At 44.0% G+C, this 18,009-nt stretch overlaps 1 protein-coding gene and 1 long non-coding RNA gene across 25 annotated transcripts in view; one reads left to right on the top strand and one right to left on the bottom strand.

Moving 5' to 3' along the window:
• kis (chromodomain helicase DNA binding protein kismet) overlaps positions 1-18,009 on the top strand; it is a 46,870-nt gene that overhangs the window by 22,778 nt on the left and 6,083 nt on the right. For 6 of the 23 annotated variants that reach the window (XM_020945093.2, XM_086830446.1, XM_086830445.1 and 3 more), the window contains exons 7-12: positions 90-378; positions 530-619; positions 2,120-2,329; positions 3,290-4,367; positions 5,112-5,537; positions 15,600-17,949. In XM_020945093.2, coding sequence (XP_020800752.2) covers positions 90-378; positions 530-619; positions 2,120-2,329; positions 3,290-4,367; positions 5,112-5,537; positions 15,600-17,949 — 4,443 coding nt within the window. Of the gene's footprint in view, positions 1-89; positions 379-529; positions 620-1,391; positions 1,455-2,119; positions 2,330-3,289; positions 4,368-5,111; positions 5,538-9,810; positions 11,798-15,599; positions 17,950-18,009 lie in introns of those variants that run through there. The other 17 variants (XM_086830458.1, XM_086830457.1, XM_086830456.1 and 14 more) reach the window with 8 other exon arrangements.
• Positions 7,841-11,313, bottom strand: LOC147643971 (uncharacterized). 2 transcript variants are annotated; one of them, XR_015271120.1, is made up of 2 exons: positions 10,813-11,313; positions 7,841-9,140 (listed from the first exon to the last, which is right to left on the bottom strand). It is a non-coding gene; the product is annotated as an uncharacterized LOC147643971 (long non-coding RNA). The 2 variants fall into 2 exon arrangements; XR_015271121.1 differs by lacking the exon at positions 10,813-11,313 and adding an exon at positions 9,328-9,534.

The raw sequence follows: 18,009 nt of genomic DNA, 5'->3' as shown, positions 1-18,009 counted from the left end.
TTTTCGTTTCAACACCTCTTTTTGGAGAGCAGCAGAAGCTGAAATAAAACACTCACTAATATTTTGTACACATATTTTGTGGCTTTCAGGACGCAATGGCGGCAAGTCGAACAAGGAAACCACGGGCAGCTCCACACCAGCTCCAGGCACTGCGTCTGGCAGCAACAGTGGCAACACGACACCGGCTCACAAGTCTAGTGCCTTGGATGGGTCCGACAAGGATGGAGGCGGTGGAGTCAGTGCCAGTGCCGTGGCTGCGGCAGTCACCACCCCGACGAGCATCCATGATCCTAATCATTGGAGCAAAAAGGAGAAGTACGATGCGGATGCGTACCTGGAGGGCGCCTATAAGAAGCATTTGGGCAGACACGCGAATAAGTGAGTCGTGTGGAATCGAATTTGTTTATAAGCTAGCTATATAACTCCATTGAGATGCAATCCAATTGTACTAACACATCCAATCCCTACGCGTTCTTCTCTCCTTTTCTCTTCCTTCTCTTACATTTCTTTCATTTTTAATAACCAACAGAGTCCTGCTGCGCGTGAGGATGCTCTACTATATCCAGCACGAGGTTATTGGCGAGTTTGTCCAGCAGATCAAGGACAATACGCCTATCAGGTAAGCCTTGGGGCGCTTATTAGTAAACAAAAGAAACCTTTTTTAGAGTTCATAGAATCATTTTGTTTGTTTATTGCTGTTGTCGTTTGATTGATTGATTAATTGATTGACTGAATGATTGCTCAAAAGCGTTTATTACCAATGTGTTTTTCGTTATTTACCTTTATTAGATTATTTAACACTTATGTTTTACAATGCCAATTTGTCAAATGGTTTTTTTACAATCACCTATACGATTTTTTAACTAAATCTTTGTATGTCTACTGAGAAATTCAGTAGAACTTGTATTAAGGTTCATTCTCTCTCTATATCTTTGTAACTAAGATAAGCTGATTTCCTAAAGAACGGGCTTTGAATGCTACATTCTCCTTGAGCATCTCTCTTCTATTTTCGAATCTCTCTGTTTTTTTTTTAAATAAAATCAGCTTTATCCCTCTCTTAACCGTTTTAATATCTATGTACGTTCGATCGCTTAGCCATTTGAAACGCTATTAAACATTTGTACATCTACCTCCTCTCTCATTAATCCGTTTTCATGTTCACCTTTAATATTATAAATCATACTCCATATTATATATATATTTATACATTTTTGCCAACTAATCCTCGGCGCATCTCGAACTCTTCCTTCTATCTACTGTGTGTTTTGTGTTTTTATTTCAATTTCAATTCGTTTAATCAAAATCTATAAAAAATACTCAATTGATTTAATTGCGAATATCAATATATACAAATATATATACGTATATTATGTTAAACAAAAAAACAGCAGCAGTACGAAAGCCAAGCAGCAGCAGCTGGCACTCAATCTGAATCTGAATCTCAATCTGGAAAGGTAATATCCCTATAAATAATAATACCAAAAAATCGCCATCTATCGCTCGGTCGATCGCTCGTTCCATTTAAGAAGATGAAAATATGCTGGCGAATAGGGAAATCCCTGCTACTCTCTCTCTATAAATATATCGAAATTTCACATTGCATTTTTTTGTTCATTGTATATAATTTGTGTACTCTTTAAACGAATTCCAAATTCAAAAAGTTGAAAAACCAACACCAGACCATAGACAATATAAGAATTAAGCTGCGTAACGCCCTACCTGTGGCTTTCCAACAAATCTTAAGGGAGCCAGCGTTGTGGCGTTACGTATCTTATACCTCATATTATTATTATTGCTTTTGTATGAATTTCTATGCATTTTGTAGTGGTAAAAATCCGTAGTGCAAATTGGCAATTTAACAATTTAATTATGATCTGTATGATTTGTATTATTTTTGTTTATTGATTTTATTGGTTTTATCATTATTTCCCTTTATTATTTGTAACTCATAAACCCAAAACCTCCAACAAATTGTTGAACCAAAATTTGAAATTTTTATACTAAACCAACGCATTTCTTTTCTCGCGCATCTCTCTCTGCGAAATCTCCCTCCAAATTCCATGAATGTAACTCATCATCGACCACCGAATACGAATACGAAACCGAATATCATATGTAGCGAGCTCCCCATTCGCCCGCCGCCAACGCCAGATCAAGTGCCATCCTCATGGTGGAATCCCATTTGTTGTGATAAGAGTCTGTTGGTTGGAACCTACAAGCATGGCTGTGAAATGTATCGTCAAATGCGCGCCGATCCCAATCTGTGCTTTGTCACCCATGTGGGCGCCGGTGCTGCCGGCGACGATCTGGCTGTCACGAATTTGCCGATGTAAGTCTCCTTTTTCGACAAGAAATCTAAGAAAAAACAAAAAAAATTATAAATAAACACCCAAAATCTAAATTAAACTCCGGTGTGTTTAGGCAAAACTACTAGGATACGAACTTAAAAACAATACCTTATTGTTAGCAAATCTATAAACTAAGAACCGTGTTAATGAATGTTAATAATATCAACTTTAAAAGTACCATTTAAGAAGATATATTTGAAGGAAAGACTTTAACGTGCTGTCGAGAAGGATTTATAAACACCAATCGAAATCAATACTTGTATTACTTTTGTCTGATATTGTAACAATTGAAGGAACGATTAGTTGTTTATGATCCCAAAACATACCGGAAATAGTAAAATGTATCAATCAATGTGGTTGGCGCACCCCTACATAACTACCATTAAGTAATCCCACACACACACAAGTACTAAAATAGCTCAAAGATCCCACCTCCTGGCTAGATGTATTCCAAGCTGAAGCTAAGAACGGGGAAACAGGATTTGCTAAAACTCATTTACATTCCCACGCACTCCACGCACATTCCTCCCAATCATGAAAATCATGCTTTTACTCTTAGAAAATGTGCCAATATTACGGCTTCATTCAAGAATTGAATATTTAAAAGAATGTTAATGTTTGAAAGAAGATTTTTTGATTGAGATGTAAAACTCAATTAAAAGATAGATACGGAGTAGATCTATTAATTATATATAGTATCTCCCATTTAAACGCACAAACATCCGAAGCATTGAGATCTACATCTGTCATTGCGTTGAATGTGTGCGCGTGCGTGTGTGTGTTGTGAATTTTCTCTCTGTGCTTTATTAAAGAACTACGTTTAACTACGTTTTGGCATGATATATATATACTCCACCGCCACCTCTCTTAATTACCCCTTGAATATTATATAATCTTTCATAACTTGATTCCAAAAACTTCATCTTTGTGGCATCAAACAGAAACGAAGACGATGCAAATTCGAAGCACGACGATGGCGACGAGGTGGACGATGATGGCACCACCACGACCAAAGACTCGGACTCTGGCAAGCTGACCACCGGTGGCGGCGATAGCAACAAGGACTCGCTGCTCCTCCTCGACCCGGAGCGGCCAAGTTCGTCGGGTAAGAGCGGCAGCGCCAGCGGCAACAGCGACGGCAATGACGCGAAAACGCTAACGAAGGCTAACCAGCTGGAATGCGAAAAAGAAACCACAGCAAATGCTTCCGAATCCGAATCCTCATCCAAATCCAAAGCCGATCCCTTGCCGGGCCATGGTAGCGATAATGTTGACAATGCGGCAACGTTGGCCGCCCACCAGGAGGCATCAGCAGCAACTCCTTCACCACAATCGGCAGACGCAGATCCGGAAACCAAGACCAAGACCAAGGCCGCGGCAGTCTCGACCTCGGCGTCGTCCATTGAGAAAGCTGGAGAAGATCTGGACTCGGCGGAGGCCAAGACTGCCGATGGTGAATCTGAGAACGAATCGGAGAAAAAACTCGAAAAAGATCAAGAAAAAGAAACACCGAGCGAAATTGAAATTGATAACGATAACGAAAATGAAACCAAAAAGGAACCCAAGGAGTCATCTGCTGCTGCTGCTCCTTCTGCTGGGGAAGCCGAAAACGATGCCGCTGCCATTGCCCGTGCCGAAGGCGATCAAGCGGAATCATGCACTAACAATGCTACCACAAACATCACTACCACCACCACTACTACTACTACCATTACCAATACCAATACCAATATCACCACCACCACCACAACCACCACCACCAATAATCCATCATCCAAAGTGGCTAACTCTAATGCCCCCAACTCCACCACGAACGACCATGCTAACTCCAACTCACATTTAGGCCTGGACGAAGAGGAGAGCGTTGCCGGTAGCTATCCACCAACCGTGGCAGCCGTCGAGGATGCCACCACCATGTGGCCATCGATGCAGGACCTGAACACTCGGCTCCGTCGTGTCATCACCGCCTATCAAAGGAATTACAAGAAGGAGGAGCTTAAGCTGCAGCAAAAGGCCAAGGTGAGTCCACTAGACATTGTACAACCCACAGTATCCCATCCTCAAATGCATTTTAAAATGGGTAAATCTCAATGTTTTTACTTTAAACGGATCAAAATCATATCCAAATATCGTTAACTTTAATAAGTGGAAGTTTTAAATGTGGAAAACAAATCACATTTAGTGTCAAATTTATTTTATTTATATATTTTAATAAAGTTAAACAATATATCATTATTTTGTGCCATATCTGAGGCTTAGAATCATTTTCACGATCCGATTTTAAGTCTAATCACAAATGTGAAAATAATCTCTACGCGTACTTTGTTTCTTTGCCTAACCCAATATGAAACACGATTTATATCTTAATTTCCTGTTATCTGTCTTAATTATTACTATTATTATTATTATGTTGTAGTGTCGCAGTGTGTTGAAAAGTACGTAGTTTTGTTGCTTAGCTGTTGGCCGTAGTTAACCGTAGTTAGCGTACAAAAGAACGGACTGGACAAGGACGAGGACGATAACTGGAACCCGAACTTTGACGGAGAACCAAAAACCCAAACCCAAAATTGAAATTAATAAATATACCCAAAAGCAGCCAACAGCTGATCAGCAAAACTATGTAAGATCCAGCAAAGACATTGGGATCGGAGTGGTCCAACATTACCCTAGATAAGCCAATCTCACGATATCCCTGAACACTCAGTTGCCCTCTTACCAATGCCTCCAACTCTCTCTTTCTCTCTCTGTGCGATTGCCCCACAGCTCCAGGCACTGGTCTCATCGACGCCACCGTTGTCGGTGCCCACCACACCCACCCTTCAGTCGATGCAAATGCAGTTGCAGAGCGGCTCCGGCAGCGGCAGCGTTGGCTCTGTCGGCTCCACTGTGGGGTCCTCGGATCCCAGCGGCCGGAGCCTGCAGGCGCTGATGCAGTCGCAGGGCGCCAGCACGTCCGCAGCAGCGGCAGCCGCTGCCGCAGCAGCCGGAGGAGGAGCACCCGGTGTTGGTGTTGGATCCGGGCAGGCCCAGCAGCAAGTGGGCGGAACAGGCGGATCGGGAACTATGCCAGCCATGCCCACTGCCGCCGACATCAGCCTGATGCTGAGCATCCTCAACACGACCGACGTCAGCCAGCTGGCCAACTTGGACATCAACAAGCTGGCCATGTATCTGGTCAGCATGAACAATGTACGCAAACGCCATGTAGTGATGAGTACCTCAATCTACTATTTCAATATACGTATATATGCATTCTTACCACCCACCACACCACACCACACCACACTCACTACCAGCCCCGAAAACTACCCCTCCGACCCAATCAACCCCCCTTGATTGAAATCAATCCTCAACTAGCACTCGCGGCCACCCCTTTGGGAAGGGCTAATAGACCGTGAACAGTCGCAGGACTTATTCCCCTCGATAAGAAAGACTTTAACCCCAAAAAAAACACACTGACACGAAAGCCACGCTACCATACCAAACACTACTCTACATACTAACCCCGCATATCATACTAACTTGCATGAGTTGTCCAACTGCCACAGTATCAAGAGATGACTACTAACTAATTAATTCATTAATTATATGATCGTATCGGAAATCGATCGATCGATCAACTAAGCTTTATTCTCATTCTTTAAATCATTATTTTTTATAAGACAATTTTATCTAAAATCAAAGTTTAAAAAACTCATAACTAAGCCCAAAAAGCATTAATTTTGATTCGGAAAACTTTCCTATGTTCATTTTTATTAGGTTTATAAATCTGCATACTAAATTTATATTTTTAAAAAAGTTAAAATTTTTGCAATTTTTTTCATTTTTAATTATGAAAAATAATGTCAAAAATTATTGAAAAAAATTTTTAATTTTTTTTTTTCTGCCGGAGATTCCTAGATCGGTTCTGCTTTTGATGCTGATCAAGAATATATATGATTTATAGGGTCGGAAATGACTCCTTCGTTGCTTTTTAAGCTTCTGTCTGAAATTATAATACCCTGCAAGGGTATACAAATATGAAACTATTTTTGAACTAACTATATTAATCCTGATTTAAAAGGGAGTAGATTGCACCAGGGAAATTAATGATAGAGCTAAGAGACTGCAACCTGAAAACGTTGTGTGATTGGGAAATAGTTATTTGGATAATTTTTCTATATATAGGGGACATTGTCCGGAATTGTTTCCCAAATACTTATGGAGATACAACACAAAGGACCTCTGTATACCTTAACTAATTCAACTTTTTTAACAAAAAGTAGGGTGTATATTTTTATTCGCCTAAAATATTGCATCCTTTTGGACAACTTTCCAATAGATTAGGAATGAAAACCTTTAGGTGTCTAATATATTTTTGTATTATGTATTTTTTTATCTAATGGCTAATCAGTGGTAATTTAAAACATGTTTTACCATGGCCTTCTTGAGCACAATTTCATTACTCGCCATTTCCAATTGTATTATCGACAAATCCATAACAGCTCGGGAAATCTGACTGAATAAAAAGCCAAGTCAACACACCCACCTGAGCTTTTGGGGAAGAAGGGGGTGTATTGGTGTATCAGAGGTGAAAAGTCTGTCAACTTCTCCGTCTGTGTATCCGCCCCCATTTTCATACGAGTGTGCGTGTCTTGCCGAATGGGCAAACAAAATCGAAACGACGACGAATAAACGAAAACGAGGCTCTGAATAAGAGAAGGAGGAGCGACAGCAAATATACACTTATGCTTAATTTATGCAAAATAAAAGAAATACATGTACACTCGAATTTGAACCCGAAATGCGGTGCACACACGAGAGATGCTCGGATTATTTTCCGCAAACTTCTCCTTTCTCCTCCTGCTCCTGCTGCTGCTCCTGCTCCTTCTACCCTGCCTCCCCTACTCATCCTTCGACTCATCTCGCGAATGGGAATGCGAATGAGCGGCCCAAAGCGGAGGAAATGTCAAACCACTTTGCACACTCGGCGGCAGAAACAAAAACAGCAATACACGAAACTTCACCTCATCTCCTGTTCCACCTCCTCCTCCCCCTTGCCCCATCCCAATACGCTGCTGCTGCTGCTGTTGATGCTCTGCCTAGCGCAAAACCGTTGCTTTCGTTTCGTTTTTCTTGCCTCTGCTTCGCTTTTTGCTGCCCCTTGAGGTGGCAACAACAACAACACACAAACACAGTGGAACCCGCAGCTCGTTGGCCAAAAGGCTTGGGTCAAATTATGAGCCAGAGCGAAGTGGAGGCCTGAAGTCAATTGTACAACCTGACGCTTCGATTCGCCGCATTCCCACTGTAGTTTCAGGCGCTGGAGATGCGCAAGCCAGTTGGGTGGTGAAAAAAAGCTAAACCTAAGAACTTGTATAAAATATAAGTTGGCAAATTCATAAGTTGTAAAATTTTAGCTTTTTTCATGGAAAATTCTATCTTTTGTGAGGGGGGGCCTACCACAGTTTTGTCAATAGTTTCATTTTAATTATAATTAAACTCGACCTTACTCATTATCATTTTTTTAATGCATATGTACATACATTTTTTTTAGATATACTTCGCTTGAATATAGCTATGTACATTTTTGGGATGTAGACGCCTTTTTTCGGTCAGCACTGAATGGGCGACGCCGCCATTATCAAATGGCAGAGGGGCGGCAGCGGTAAAGGCAGCGCGCCATCAATCAAACCCACAAAAACAACAACAACAACAACAACAGGAGCAAGTCGGATTTGTTGAAGAAGATGAAGAAGCAGTAGAGCCGAAGAGCCAAAGCCAAGTATTTCTTGGTGTTGTTGTATTGACGAGGTTCTTTGGTGACGATGATTGTTGCGGCTGCGGCGGACGCAAGCGGCGAAGCCGGCAGAGACGTTGGCGTTGGTGGACGACTTGGTTTTATCGTTGTTACAGTTGTTGTTGTTGTTGTTCATTCGATATCATCGGGTGGTTTTGGCTTTGGCTCTGCTGCCTAGCTACACGTTGGCTGTACTTGCGCCTGAGTGTATTAGTTTTCCATGCGAGAGTGTCGCCCCATCTCGCTCCCACCAGCTGTCGCATTCGCTGCTCCGGTGCCTGCAATGTGTGTTTGTAATTTTACATTTTCTGGATTTATCCAATGTTTAATTTTTTCCTTTTTCGTGTGCGCGCCCACCCAAAATGCCTGGCCAGTCATCAAGGGAGGGGGGGATGGCACTCTCTCTTCAGCTACGACTGCTGCTCTGCTCTCACGAACTGAATTATTGAGCACAATATGTGACTTGGGAGACGGAGCAAAAAGAAGGAAAAAGGAAGGAGATGGGGAGATATATATGTAGAATGGGTGACCTGTTCCTGTTTCGTTTCGGTTGCCATTTCCTGTCCTCTTCTTTTGCACGGCGCGCGAGTTTTCGATAAAGCCAGCCGCCTAATTGTGCTCATTTGAGAGCTCAGCTCCCATTTTGTTCCTCACTCTTTTCTCGTTCTTCCTATTCTTTTTTCGACGTTATGTTGCTGCGGCTGCAGCTTAAAAGCATTTTTCGCTTTGTTTTGTTGATTCCTTTGCATTTTTGCAACGTGTATTTAGAACACCGGAGCATAGAAATTGCTGCGTGTGTGTGTGTGTGTGTGTACGAAAGGGAGAGAGTGTGTGTCTGCTGGCTTTGGCAATTCTTTTTTGTGGCCAATTTCGGGGCCACCTTCGAGTTGCTCTTCTCTTGTGCTTGTTGCTATTGCTGCCATTCGATTTATTATTTTATTAGCATTTGGCTGCCACTGCTGTGCTGACAGTGGGGCAAATTCAATTTATTTGGGAAAATAACTGAATTCGTACTAAAATTAAGAAATGCAGAAATTATTACAAATCATGACATTAACTTTGGAACTTAATATCCTATTTGAAAAATTTTCTTTAGATTATTTAATTGTTATTTGTTTGCAATGTGATCTACTGTGCTCGTGTGCCTCACGTGTTGCTGCCGCATCTTCTTCCCTCTCAGTTACTCTCTCTCGCACTTACTGCGATCCAGCGAGTGCATGGGAGCTGTGCAGCTGCTGCGTCGGCGCATTTTTCACTTCACACCTGTCAGTCGTAAAGCATTGGGAAAAGTCGGCAGTCTCTAACCAATAAAGTCGAATGGCCAGTCCATCAGACCGTCAATATGTTGAGGGCTATGTGTCTGCAGTCCGAGTTTAAATATCCCATTGAGAGCCGTTGTCCCTGTCTACCTGTGCATCTTCGTTTGTTTCTCTCTTCCGCTGATTTAGTTTAAGTCAAATTTACGGTAAGAACGATGCCCCTCTCTGTCGCTCTCCACTCGCTGATCTTGCGCGTATGCATTGGCATGAGCAGGAAAAGATGTGTCGCCATTGCATCGATTCTGTGTGCGATTATAGCCGCCCTGCTCGCTCATGCATGTACATATATCCAAAACACACACTGGGACAGCCGCTCTCACTCTTTCGTTCGCTCACTCACTCATGTGGTATCTGCATCTGTATCTTGCGGATTGATTAATAATCTCGTTTCGTTTTTGCTCTGACTACGTGCTTATCGCACTTTGGCCCTGCTTCCATCTTTCGCACTGCCTCTTTCTTTCTCTCTCTCTGTCTTTCTCGAGGTGTGTGTGCATGTCGTATGTAGATGGCCCAAAGGTCGAATTAATTAAACAATTGCAAAATGCCAATAATCAAAGTCAGGCCCGTACAATTCAAAATTGTCGCATGCTAAGCGTGTATTTGTACATTCAGTATGGAAAAAGTCAACTTGATTCTCATAGTAATTCACTGTAATATAAAATATCCATCAAAAAATACACTACCATTAGGCTCGATTCCCAGACTACAAACTAAAAGCCCTGCTTCGGCGCCTAATTTGTAAGGATATGAAAACTTTTTTAGAGCCTTATCTGTTCATTTGGGTAATGTGAGCCTTAAATATAAAATGGTCAGTAACTTAATTACGATAAATTTCAGAAATTTAAAGTAAGAGATATTTAAATGAATAAATGTAAGTGAATGAAAGTGGTAAAAGCCCTGACTGTAGTTCCTCAAGGGATTACTTCTTAACTCTGTATGCACCTTTTGTACCTGCTTTTTGTGTTTTAATCCGTATTCATGGTTTTACCTCTCATCCTCAGCGTTCTGCTGCCGCTGCGCCGGCTGCTGTTATTATTTTATTTTATCCCTTTTGCCGCTGTTGTCCTGCGTCCGTCATTACACCCTCCTCCTTATCCCCTTCCCCGACCTGTGAATGCCTCTCGCGCTCTCTCTTTCGCTGCTCCCTATGTGTCGTCAACAGTTTTTGTGGTACATTTGTTTCATTGCCTTGGATTTTTTGCCTCCGATTCAGCCGTGTGTTGTGTCCCCGTCTCCTCGCTTCTATATGTGTGTGGCAGGCTAGTGCTGGTGCTTCTTCTTTGCTTACATTACACGAGTTGACACAATGTGCCTGCCGCCGCCGCTGGTGCTTCTTCTCCAACTCGTCCATCCAGTGCACACTTACTCAGTAACATTTAATGTCCCGCTCTCTCTTGAGTCCGGCTCTCTCGCTCGAAGGCTCTCAGTCTCTCTCTCGTTCTCACAGTCTGTTGCAAGTGACGCTCATTCACCTCAGTCTGAGACTCCTCGGTCGGCATCGGTATCGGTATCGGTCTCGAGTCTCAGTTTTTAGCCCATCTCATTCATATTCACATTCACCCAAAACGGCGTTTGGCTTAATCTCACGATTGTTTGGTTTCCCTTCTACCTCTGCCTGTGCCTGTGCCTCTCGCTCCCGCTCCCGCTCCTGCTCCCGCCGCTGCCACTCTTTTGAGTCTCTCTTGCGCTGCCTGATTCGCATTCGATTTTAGCTGCTGCCGCTGTCGCCGTCGCGCTTGTGCCTGTGTGTGTGATGAGGAGTGTTTCTTGTATTTCAGCCCGCAATGCGCTCCGCTCATTATTTGTTTGAGCGCCGCGGTGTAAAGTTGTAAAAAGTCCAAGTGTGGTGCCCGAGCGAGAGCGGACTAGAGACGTGAAGCGGGCGCGCGCGATAAATCGCGAGAATAATGGGAGCGAGCGAGTGGGAGTGATAGTCAAAACGATGGAATGGTATTGGAAATGGAATGGAATAATGTAATTGCCGAGGCAACAACAACCACAACCACAGCAACTAGGTGCAAAATAGTTGTCATTGGGGGCGCAATGAATGATAATTAGTGCTTAATTGAAATCAATAATCGTGACGGAAACCACAAGGCTTCGGTTTCTATTCTGCGGCTGTGATATTTTATAGTGTTTTATAGTGTTTGTTGTCCAGAAAAAAAAGAAATACAAATAAATAAATAAAAATGGAGGTTATTAAACCCATGGACTTTAGCAGCTTCTCCGCCTTTTGTGAGCATCTCAATAAATCCTCGCAAATTGCAGCTGCGACAGCAACAACAGCAGCCACAGCATCAACAGCCACGATGCCAACCACGTTAAGCAATGGAAATGGCATTTATTTGGAGGTAAATGCAAAAAGCAATGACAATTCCAATACCAATATTAGTATGCCCATATCTCTTAATTAAAATGAGAATGCAAGAGTGCAAGAAGAGAGCAGAATATGCAAAGAATGTGTCCGAGTGTGTGTGTGTGTGTGTGTGGAGAGTCAAATCAAGAAGAAAAAGTAAACGAGACTCAAGTTGTTGGAGCTATGGAGAGAGAGAGAGGCGGGGGAAGTGGGGTCATAGCTCCATCTCGCTCTCGTTGTGTGCAGCGAGCGAAAATACAAAACAATAAATTTATGCCTATAGATTTCACATGAGCGGCGACGCTGTCGCTTGCCACTTTACACGCTCCCCCAAAGGGGGTGGTAGCATGTGTAGCTAAGAAAGGAGGAAGAGGAGCAGGTGGAAGTACAAGACGATGGCAGACACCTGCGGTCAAAATAATAGATATCAGAGAAATGGTCAATGTATATCACAATTGAATGTACATTTTACGGTACTTACAGTGTGTGAGCATTGGTAGACGACTCGATTTTTATCTTTCAGAATAAGCTACCAAATTTGGAAAAATTCTTATTATCGCATTTATGAACACCACAATTATCCGATAACCTGCACTTCGCTTTACTTACTATTATGTCCGACATTGTGCAACAGTACTCGTGTTTTATCCGTTTTTTGTTTGTTGCCTGTTCGAGAAGCGGCTGTTATGCCGCTCATTTAAATTCGTTTTTCCGCGGCTGCTTACTGAGCTCTGCTCCCTGCCCTTACTCTCTCTCTTTCTATCTCTTACTCTCCATCGCTGCCTTCGTCTCTCCTTGCCCCATCCTCACCTTTTGGCTGGCAGTTCCAAGACGGCGAACGAAGTCACTGTGAAAGCCGTCGCCTGGTGTAGTCATCGGTTTCTCCTACTAATAATCATAATCAATTGCTCGAGTTGCCTCGCACTTGTATCGTGTAAATGCGGCCAGAGCGAGATAGTCAGATTGGAAGATAGTACGTATGGAGAGTAAGAGGAAGAGGTCTCGGGTCTTTATCTTATGGTGCTGCGCTCGCCGTTGCTTTTGTCGTTTGTTTTTGTTTGTCCCCCTTTTTGGATTTCGTTGTGGCCATCATTCGTCGTCGTCTGTGGAGGGTTGGGGTAGTGGTAAAAAAGCCGTTAGCTGTATAAACAGAACAGAACAGAACAGAAACAGTGAAACAGAAGAGGAACAAGGGGAAGGAGAGCGGACACAGAAGGAGACACGGCAGGGCAAACAGCAGGGCTGCCAACCTGCGCGCCCACTTGGCATCCTTTTTTTATGACTTATCCCGTATCCGCATATGCCGCCTCTACCAGGATTGCATTTAGTTTTGCGGTTTGATTTCATGCTACAATTATACGAGAACTCGACATCATACGTCTTCGTCGTCGTTGAATGTCGTACTTGCAGTCAGCAGAAAAAAATGTGGTTTATTGTTATTCTGTGCTTATTTTATGGGGTGATTATCTGTTGGGGTTACACACTCGAGCATATCGTGTTCATTTCGCAATTTTTCTACCCCAATTTGCATAGCAATTATGCCGGTGGCAACCCTTTTTCGAAGCCAAACTAGTCTGGAAATATTTTTGAGTATAATCACCTTAACGACGAAGTCATAAGCATTAAAAACTGCTTAATAATATTGTTATTATTGATAGAAGATGAATATGAGAAAGAGAAGAAAAAAAACAGGTTAAAATGGTCCAGTTTCGCTAAAAGATAGCAGATCGGCCCTTTCCTAGTGCAAATTGAAAGGAAGGAAGGATATCTTCTATGTATATAACTGGAATGTACAAGCAAAAAACTAGCACGTTTCTATCAGTATCGTCCGAGAATGGACAGAACAATTATAAATAATTATACTTAAAAGGAAAACTAATATAGTTTTGTATGGGGTATCTTCAATTTACTGTTTTGCCCACTGTTTTCGTCCACTATGACAGTCCCCTTACGACATTCAGGCTTTCATGCAATTTTGTGTATTTGCCATGGCTTTGGTTTCGTTTCTCGTGGCTCCTCCTTCTCGGCCTCCTTTATTATTATCATAACTAACTGTAGGAGAGTATACAAGCAGGCAAACAAACATGTATAAAACAAGGCACAGAAGAAGAGAACAGACACACACAAACACACATACTCGTACGAGTGTGTGGAGTGGGATGTGGGTGGCTTTTTGGGTCTTTCGGAGGAGGTCCTTTTTAGCTGCGGCGCGTGCAATTGGTCTCACTGGATTCATTTGTTTGTCTCCATCTCCGTCTCCGTCTCCTTTTCGTGCGCCTTCTTGTCCGGGCTTCGCAGTCTGGACTCGGCGCCATTTGCTTAGTGCGGCGTGTACTTGTGTCCCGTGCTCATTGCAGCACCGTATCTCTATTTCCCACCAGCCGCCACCGAGGACTCCTGTCCGCCCTTTGGCCTCTGTCCTCAGTCCTCTGGAGCGTTATTAGGGGTGTAAAATGGATTTTTACTTTTATTATTATGATTTTATTGTATTTCCAGTTCCAGTTGCTCTGCTCCCGCCGCTCTCTTTGCTGCACACCATTGTCCCGTCTCGCCTCCCTCGCCGTTTCATTTTGCTTTTGCCATTCGTATTTTGTCTTTCGTTTCGCAAAAATTCGTGTGTAATTCGGAAGGCTGTAATAGTCAGTCAGTCAGTCGTCTGACTTTCGTACACACAGAGGAGATGATGATGATGGTGATGGTGATGGTGATGAGGCCACCACCCCTGCAGCGGCGTCACCACCAACCATGCCATGAGGGTGATCCCATCCATCCATCCCACCCCCTGTTTCGAGTCTCGCATTACGCTCGAGCAGGAAGGGTGCTGTTGCTGCTACTCCTGGTGGACGCTTTTTAATTCTTTTTCCCAGCATAAAATTGTGTAAATATTCGTAATGAATTTGCACTTGCAAAATGCACACACAATCACACATCACCGTCCATCGCTAAACGGGGTGTTTTCCCCCTCTCCCCGGTGCATATAGGTACTTATTGTGGAAATTGTTCATATATACATTTGTATTTGTATATACCTAACATATTCAATCAAGGGGGATGCCCAATTTGAAGGGAGGAAAATAGGGGAAAAGGGTGTGTAGCTTTTCTGGCAATTCTTTTTAACTAATTCTATGTGATAACTTATCTATACCAATATTCAATTGTTGAAGATAAAGGGAGTCAATGAGGAAATTATACAATTATTCATAGTCAATTTGTTAATAGTCTATATCATGTAACTATAATATCAGATTTATTGGGTATCTATGTCTCCCCATTATGATTCCAAAATTGTCAACTGAGTGTAGTGAATAGTAATTTCCCTTTTCCCTAAAATATATTATATTGATTTATATCATTATTAATAGCTAATTTCAATTTCCCAAGATTGTGAAAAGTTCTTGGTGTGGAGCGTAGTTTTTAATTATCTTATCTCTGGTCTTAAAGTTAATTTACTTGTAGTTGCTTTTGTGAACGGATCAGGCATCAGGGTAATCTATTGAGTCATGCCTATATACATAGTAACAAATAAATATCTTAATATTTACTGCTATAAATTGCAAGTAACTACAACCTAAATTTAGATTTAAAATTTTTTAAAGTCTACAACTCTTTACAACTACTTATGCTCCAATAACATACACCAATTAACACTAAAAAGAAACCCATACATACAATGATGTATTACCAATGGCCAAACACAAATATCCATCACTTGACACTTCCACCGTAGTTGATAAACTTTCGCCAACCCAATTATTTATATTGATTATATTTGTACTAATTTGCCGCTCTTCTTGCAGAAAATGGAGCGGCAGGGGAAGATGGAGCTGGCGGCCAAGGAGCGAGAGTCCCAGCGCCTGCAGCTCATTCCCAAAAAGTGGAACCGCCGCGAGGAGTACGAGTTCCTGCGCGTTCTCACTGGCTACGGCATTGACTTGCATCTATCCACTATGGGTGGTGTCTCTGGCGGCAGCAGTCCCGACTGGACCAAGTTCAAGCAGATGGCTCACTTGGAGCGGAAGAGCGACGAGACCCTGACGGACTACTACAAGGTCTTTGTGGCCATGTGCAAGCGCCAGGCGGGCATGAAGCTCGCGGAATCTGAGCGCGGCCTAGAGGGCATCATTGAGGAGATTGATAAAGAGCACGCCAAGCTCATATTAGATCGTCTGGAACTGTTGGCCAAGCTCCGCGAGGTCGCACGTAATCCCCACCTGGAGGAGCGCCTCAAACTGTGCACCATGAATGCGGATACCCCCGATTGGTGGGAAGCAGGACGGCACGATAAGGAACTAATCACAGCCGTTCTCAAGCACGGACTCTATCGCTCCGAAACCTTCATCTTCAACGATCCGAACTTTAGTTTCGGCGAATCGGAGAAGCGTTTCATCCGGGAACTAGAGGCACAGATCCAGAGAACCATCAAGCTGGAGGCCTTCAATGCTGAAAAGGCGGAGAAGCTGGCGGCAGCCGAGAAGGCGGCCGCCGCAGAGAAGGCAGCAGCAGCAGAGAAGGCTGCAGCAGCAGAGAAGGCAGCAGCAGTTAAGAACGAGGTGATAGATCTGGACGATGAACTCATGACCGATGACAGTGTCATCAAGAAGGAGGCTACCCCGGCCACTACTCCCCTAAAGGATGAGGTTAAGGCAGAGGGAAGTCCTGAGAAAACGGAAACGGAAGAGCCGGAGAAGAAGTCGCAGGAGGAGAATGAAGAGCCGGCAAATATAGAAACTGAAGCTGAAGACCAGGCGCCAGAAAAGATCGTCAAGGACGAAGAGCAAGTCAAAGCCGAAGTCCCTGAGAAGGATGGCGAAGCCGAAGCTGAAGCTGATGCCGGGAAATTGACGGTGCTGGCCGACCCTGAGGCTGAAAAGAAGATTGATTCAGAGGCCGAGGGAGAACCCAAGACCAGCGACGATAAAATGGAGGTTGACGAGGATCAGCCAGCCATATCTGAAAATGGTGAGGAGAAGGAAACCGAAGCCACCAAAGCCACCGTCATCTCCTCTGAGAAACAGACCAATGACACCGATGAAAATAAATCTTTGGAAGACGAGAAGTCAGCAGAAGCTATTCCCACTGAAAAAGAGACATCTAAAATGGATGATGACGAAGCAGCCACTAAAGTGGAATCAGCTGAGAAATCCGAGGAACCGGCGGAAAAGGAAGCCGAAGCAGACAAGGCTGCGACAAAGACTGACGAAGAGAAGCCAGAAGAAGAATCTAAAGAGGATTCCAAGGAGCCAGACTCAAAGGAGAAGGAGAAGGAGGAGAAACCTGAACCAGCAGCGCCAGAGGCCGTGACAGTTTCTCCCAAGAAAAAGCCAGCCAACGATCAGGACATCCTCGATTTGGTGGCCGGACCCTCGGATCCCGATGACGATGAGGTGATGAAGGAGAAGGAGAAGGCCGTCGAAGAGGAGTGCAAGAAGCAAGCGGCTGAGCTCAAGGCCCGATTCCCCGATCTGGAGGTTATTCAACCCGCGGCCGTGAAGCAACAGAAGCTGGAGAAGCCCAAGCTGGAGATGTGCATGATTCGCTGGTTCAAGGACTTTGCCCTGGAACGCCGCATTGCCCACATTGTGGCCTGTGTGGAGGGTGGCAAGTGGCCCGTGGACATCAAGTACAGTGCCTTTGCCAGCTGCAAGGGAGGCGTCACTGATCTGAGTATCGCCCTGCACGAGTCGATTCCTCATCTGAACAGCCTGGAGCGTCGGTCGACAACCCCCGATGTGATTACGATCACCACGGACCAGGGAGTAACGAAGCATCTGCAGGCTTCGCAGATGCAACAGGTTGCCGCTAGTACGACATCCTCCTCCACCGGCTCCCAGGTGACTAGCAGCCAGTCGAAGTCCACCCCCACTTTACCCGGCTTGGATGCCAACAGCATCAATGCCGCAGTGGCCGCCGCCGTGGCAGCAGCAGCAGCCGGTGGCAATGCCACCTCTTTGTCCTCCCTGCTGCCGGGCATGTCACTGAGTGCGGCAAGTGCCGCCTCATCGGCCTCATCAGCCGGCATCGGCGGTGGCTTAAATGTGCCCAATGCCGGCGTTGGGTCTGGAGTGGGCAAGAAGCGGAAGCGACACATTGCCATTGATGTGGAAACGGAAAGGGCCAAGCTGCACGCTTTGCTCAACAGTTCGACAAGTAAGTGTTATCCCTAAACTACAGATCTTCATGGAGTTTCCCAAACTAACGTTTGTTTTT

The sequence above is a fragment of the Drosophila serrata genome, unplaced genomic scaffold (genome assembly GCF_035046125.1).
Source record: "Drosophila serrata isolate PLE 108 unplaced genomic scaffold, ASM3504612v1 contig_240, whole genome shotgun sequence".
In the NCBI taxonomy this organism is placed as follows: Eukaryota; Metazoa; Arthropoda; class Insecta; order Diptera; family Drosophilidae; genus Drosophila; species Drosophila serrata.
The sequence above is the reverse complement of the archived record's forward strand: the minus strand, read 5'-3'. Positions and strand labels throughout refer to the sequence as shown.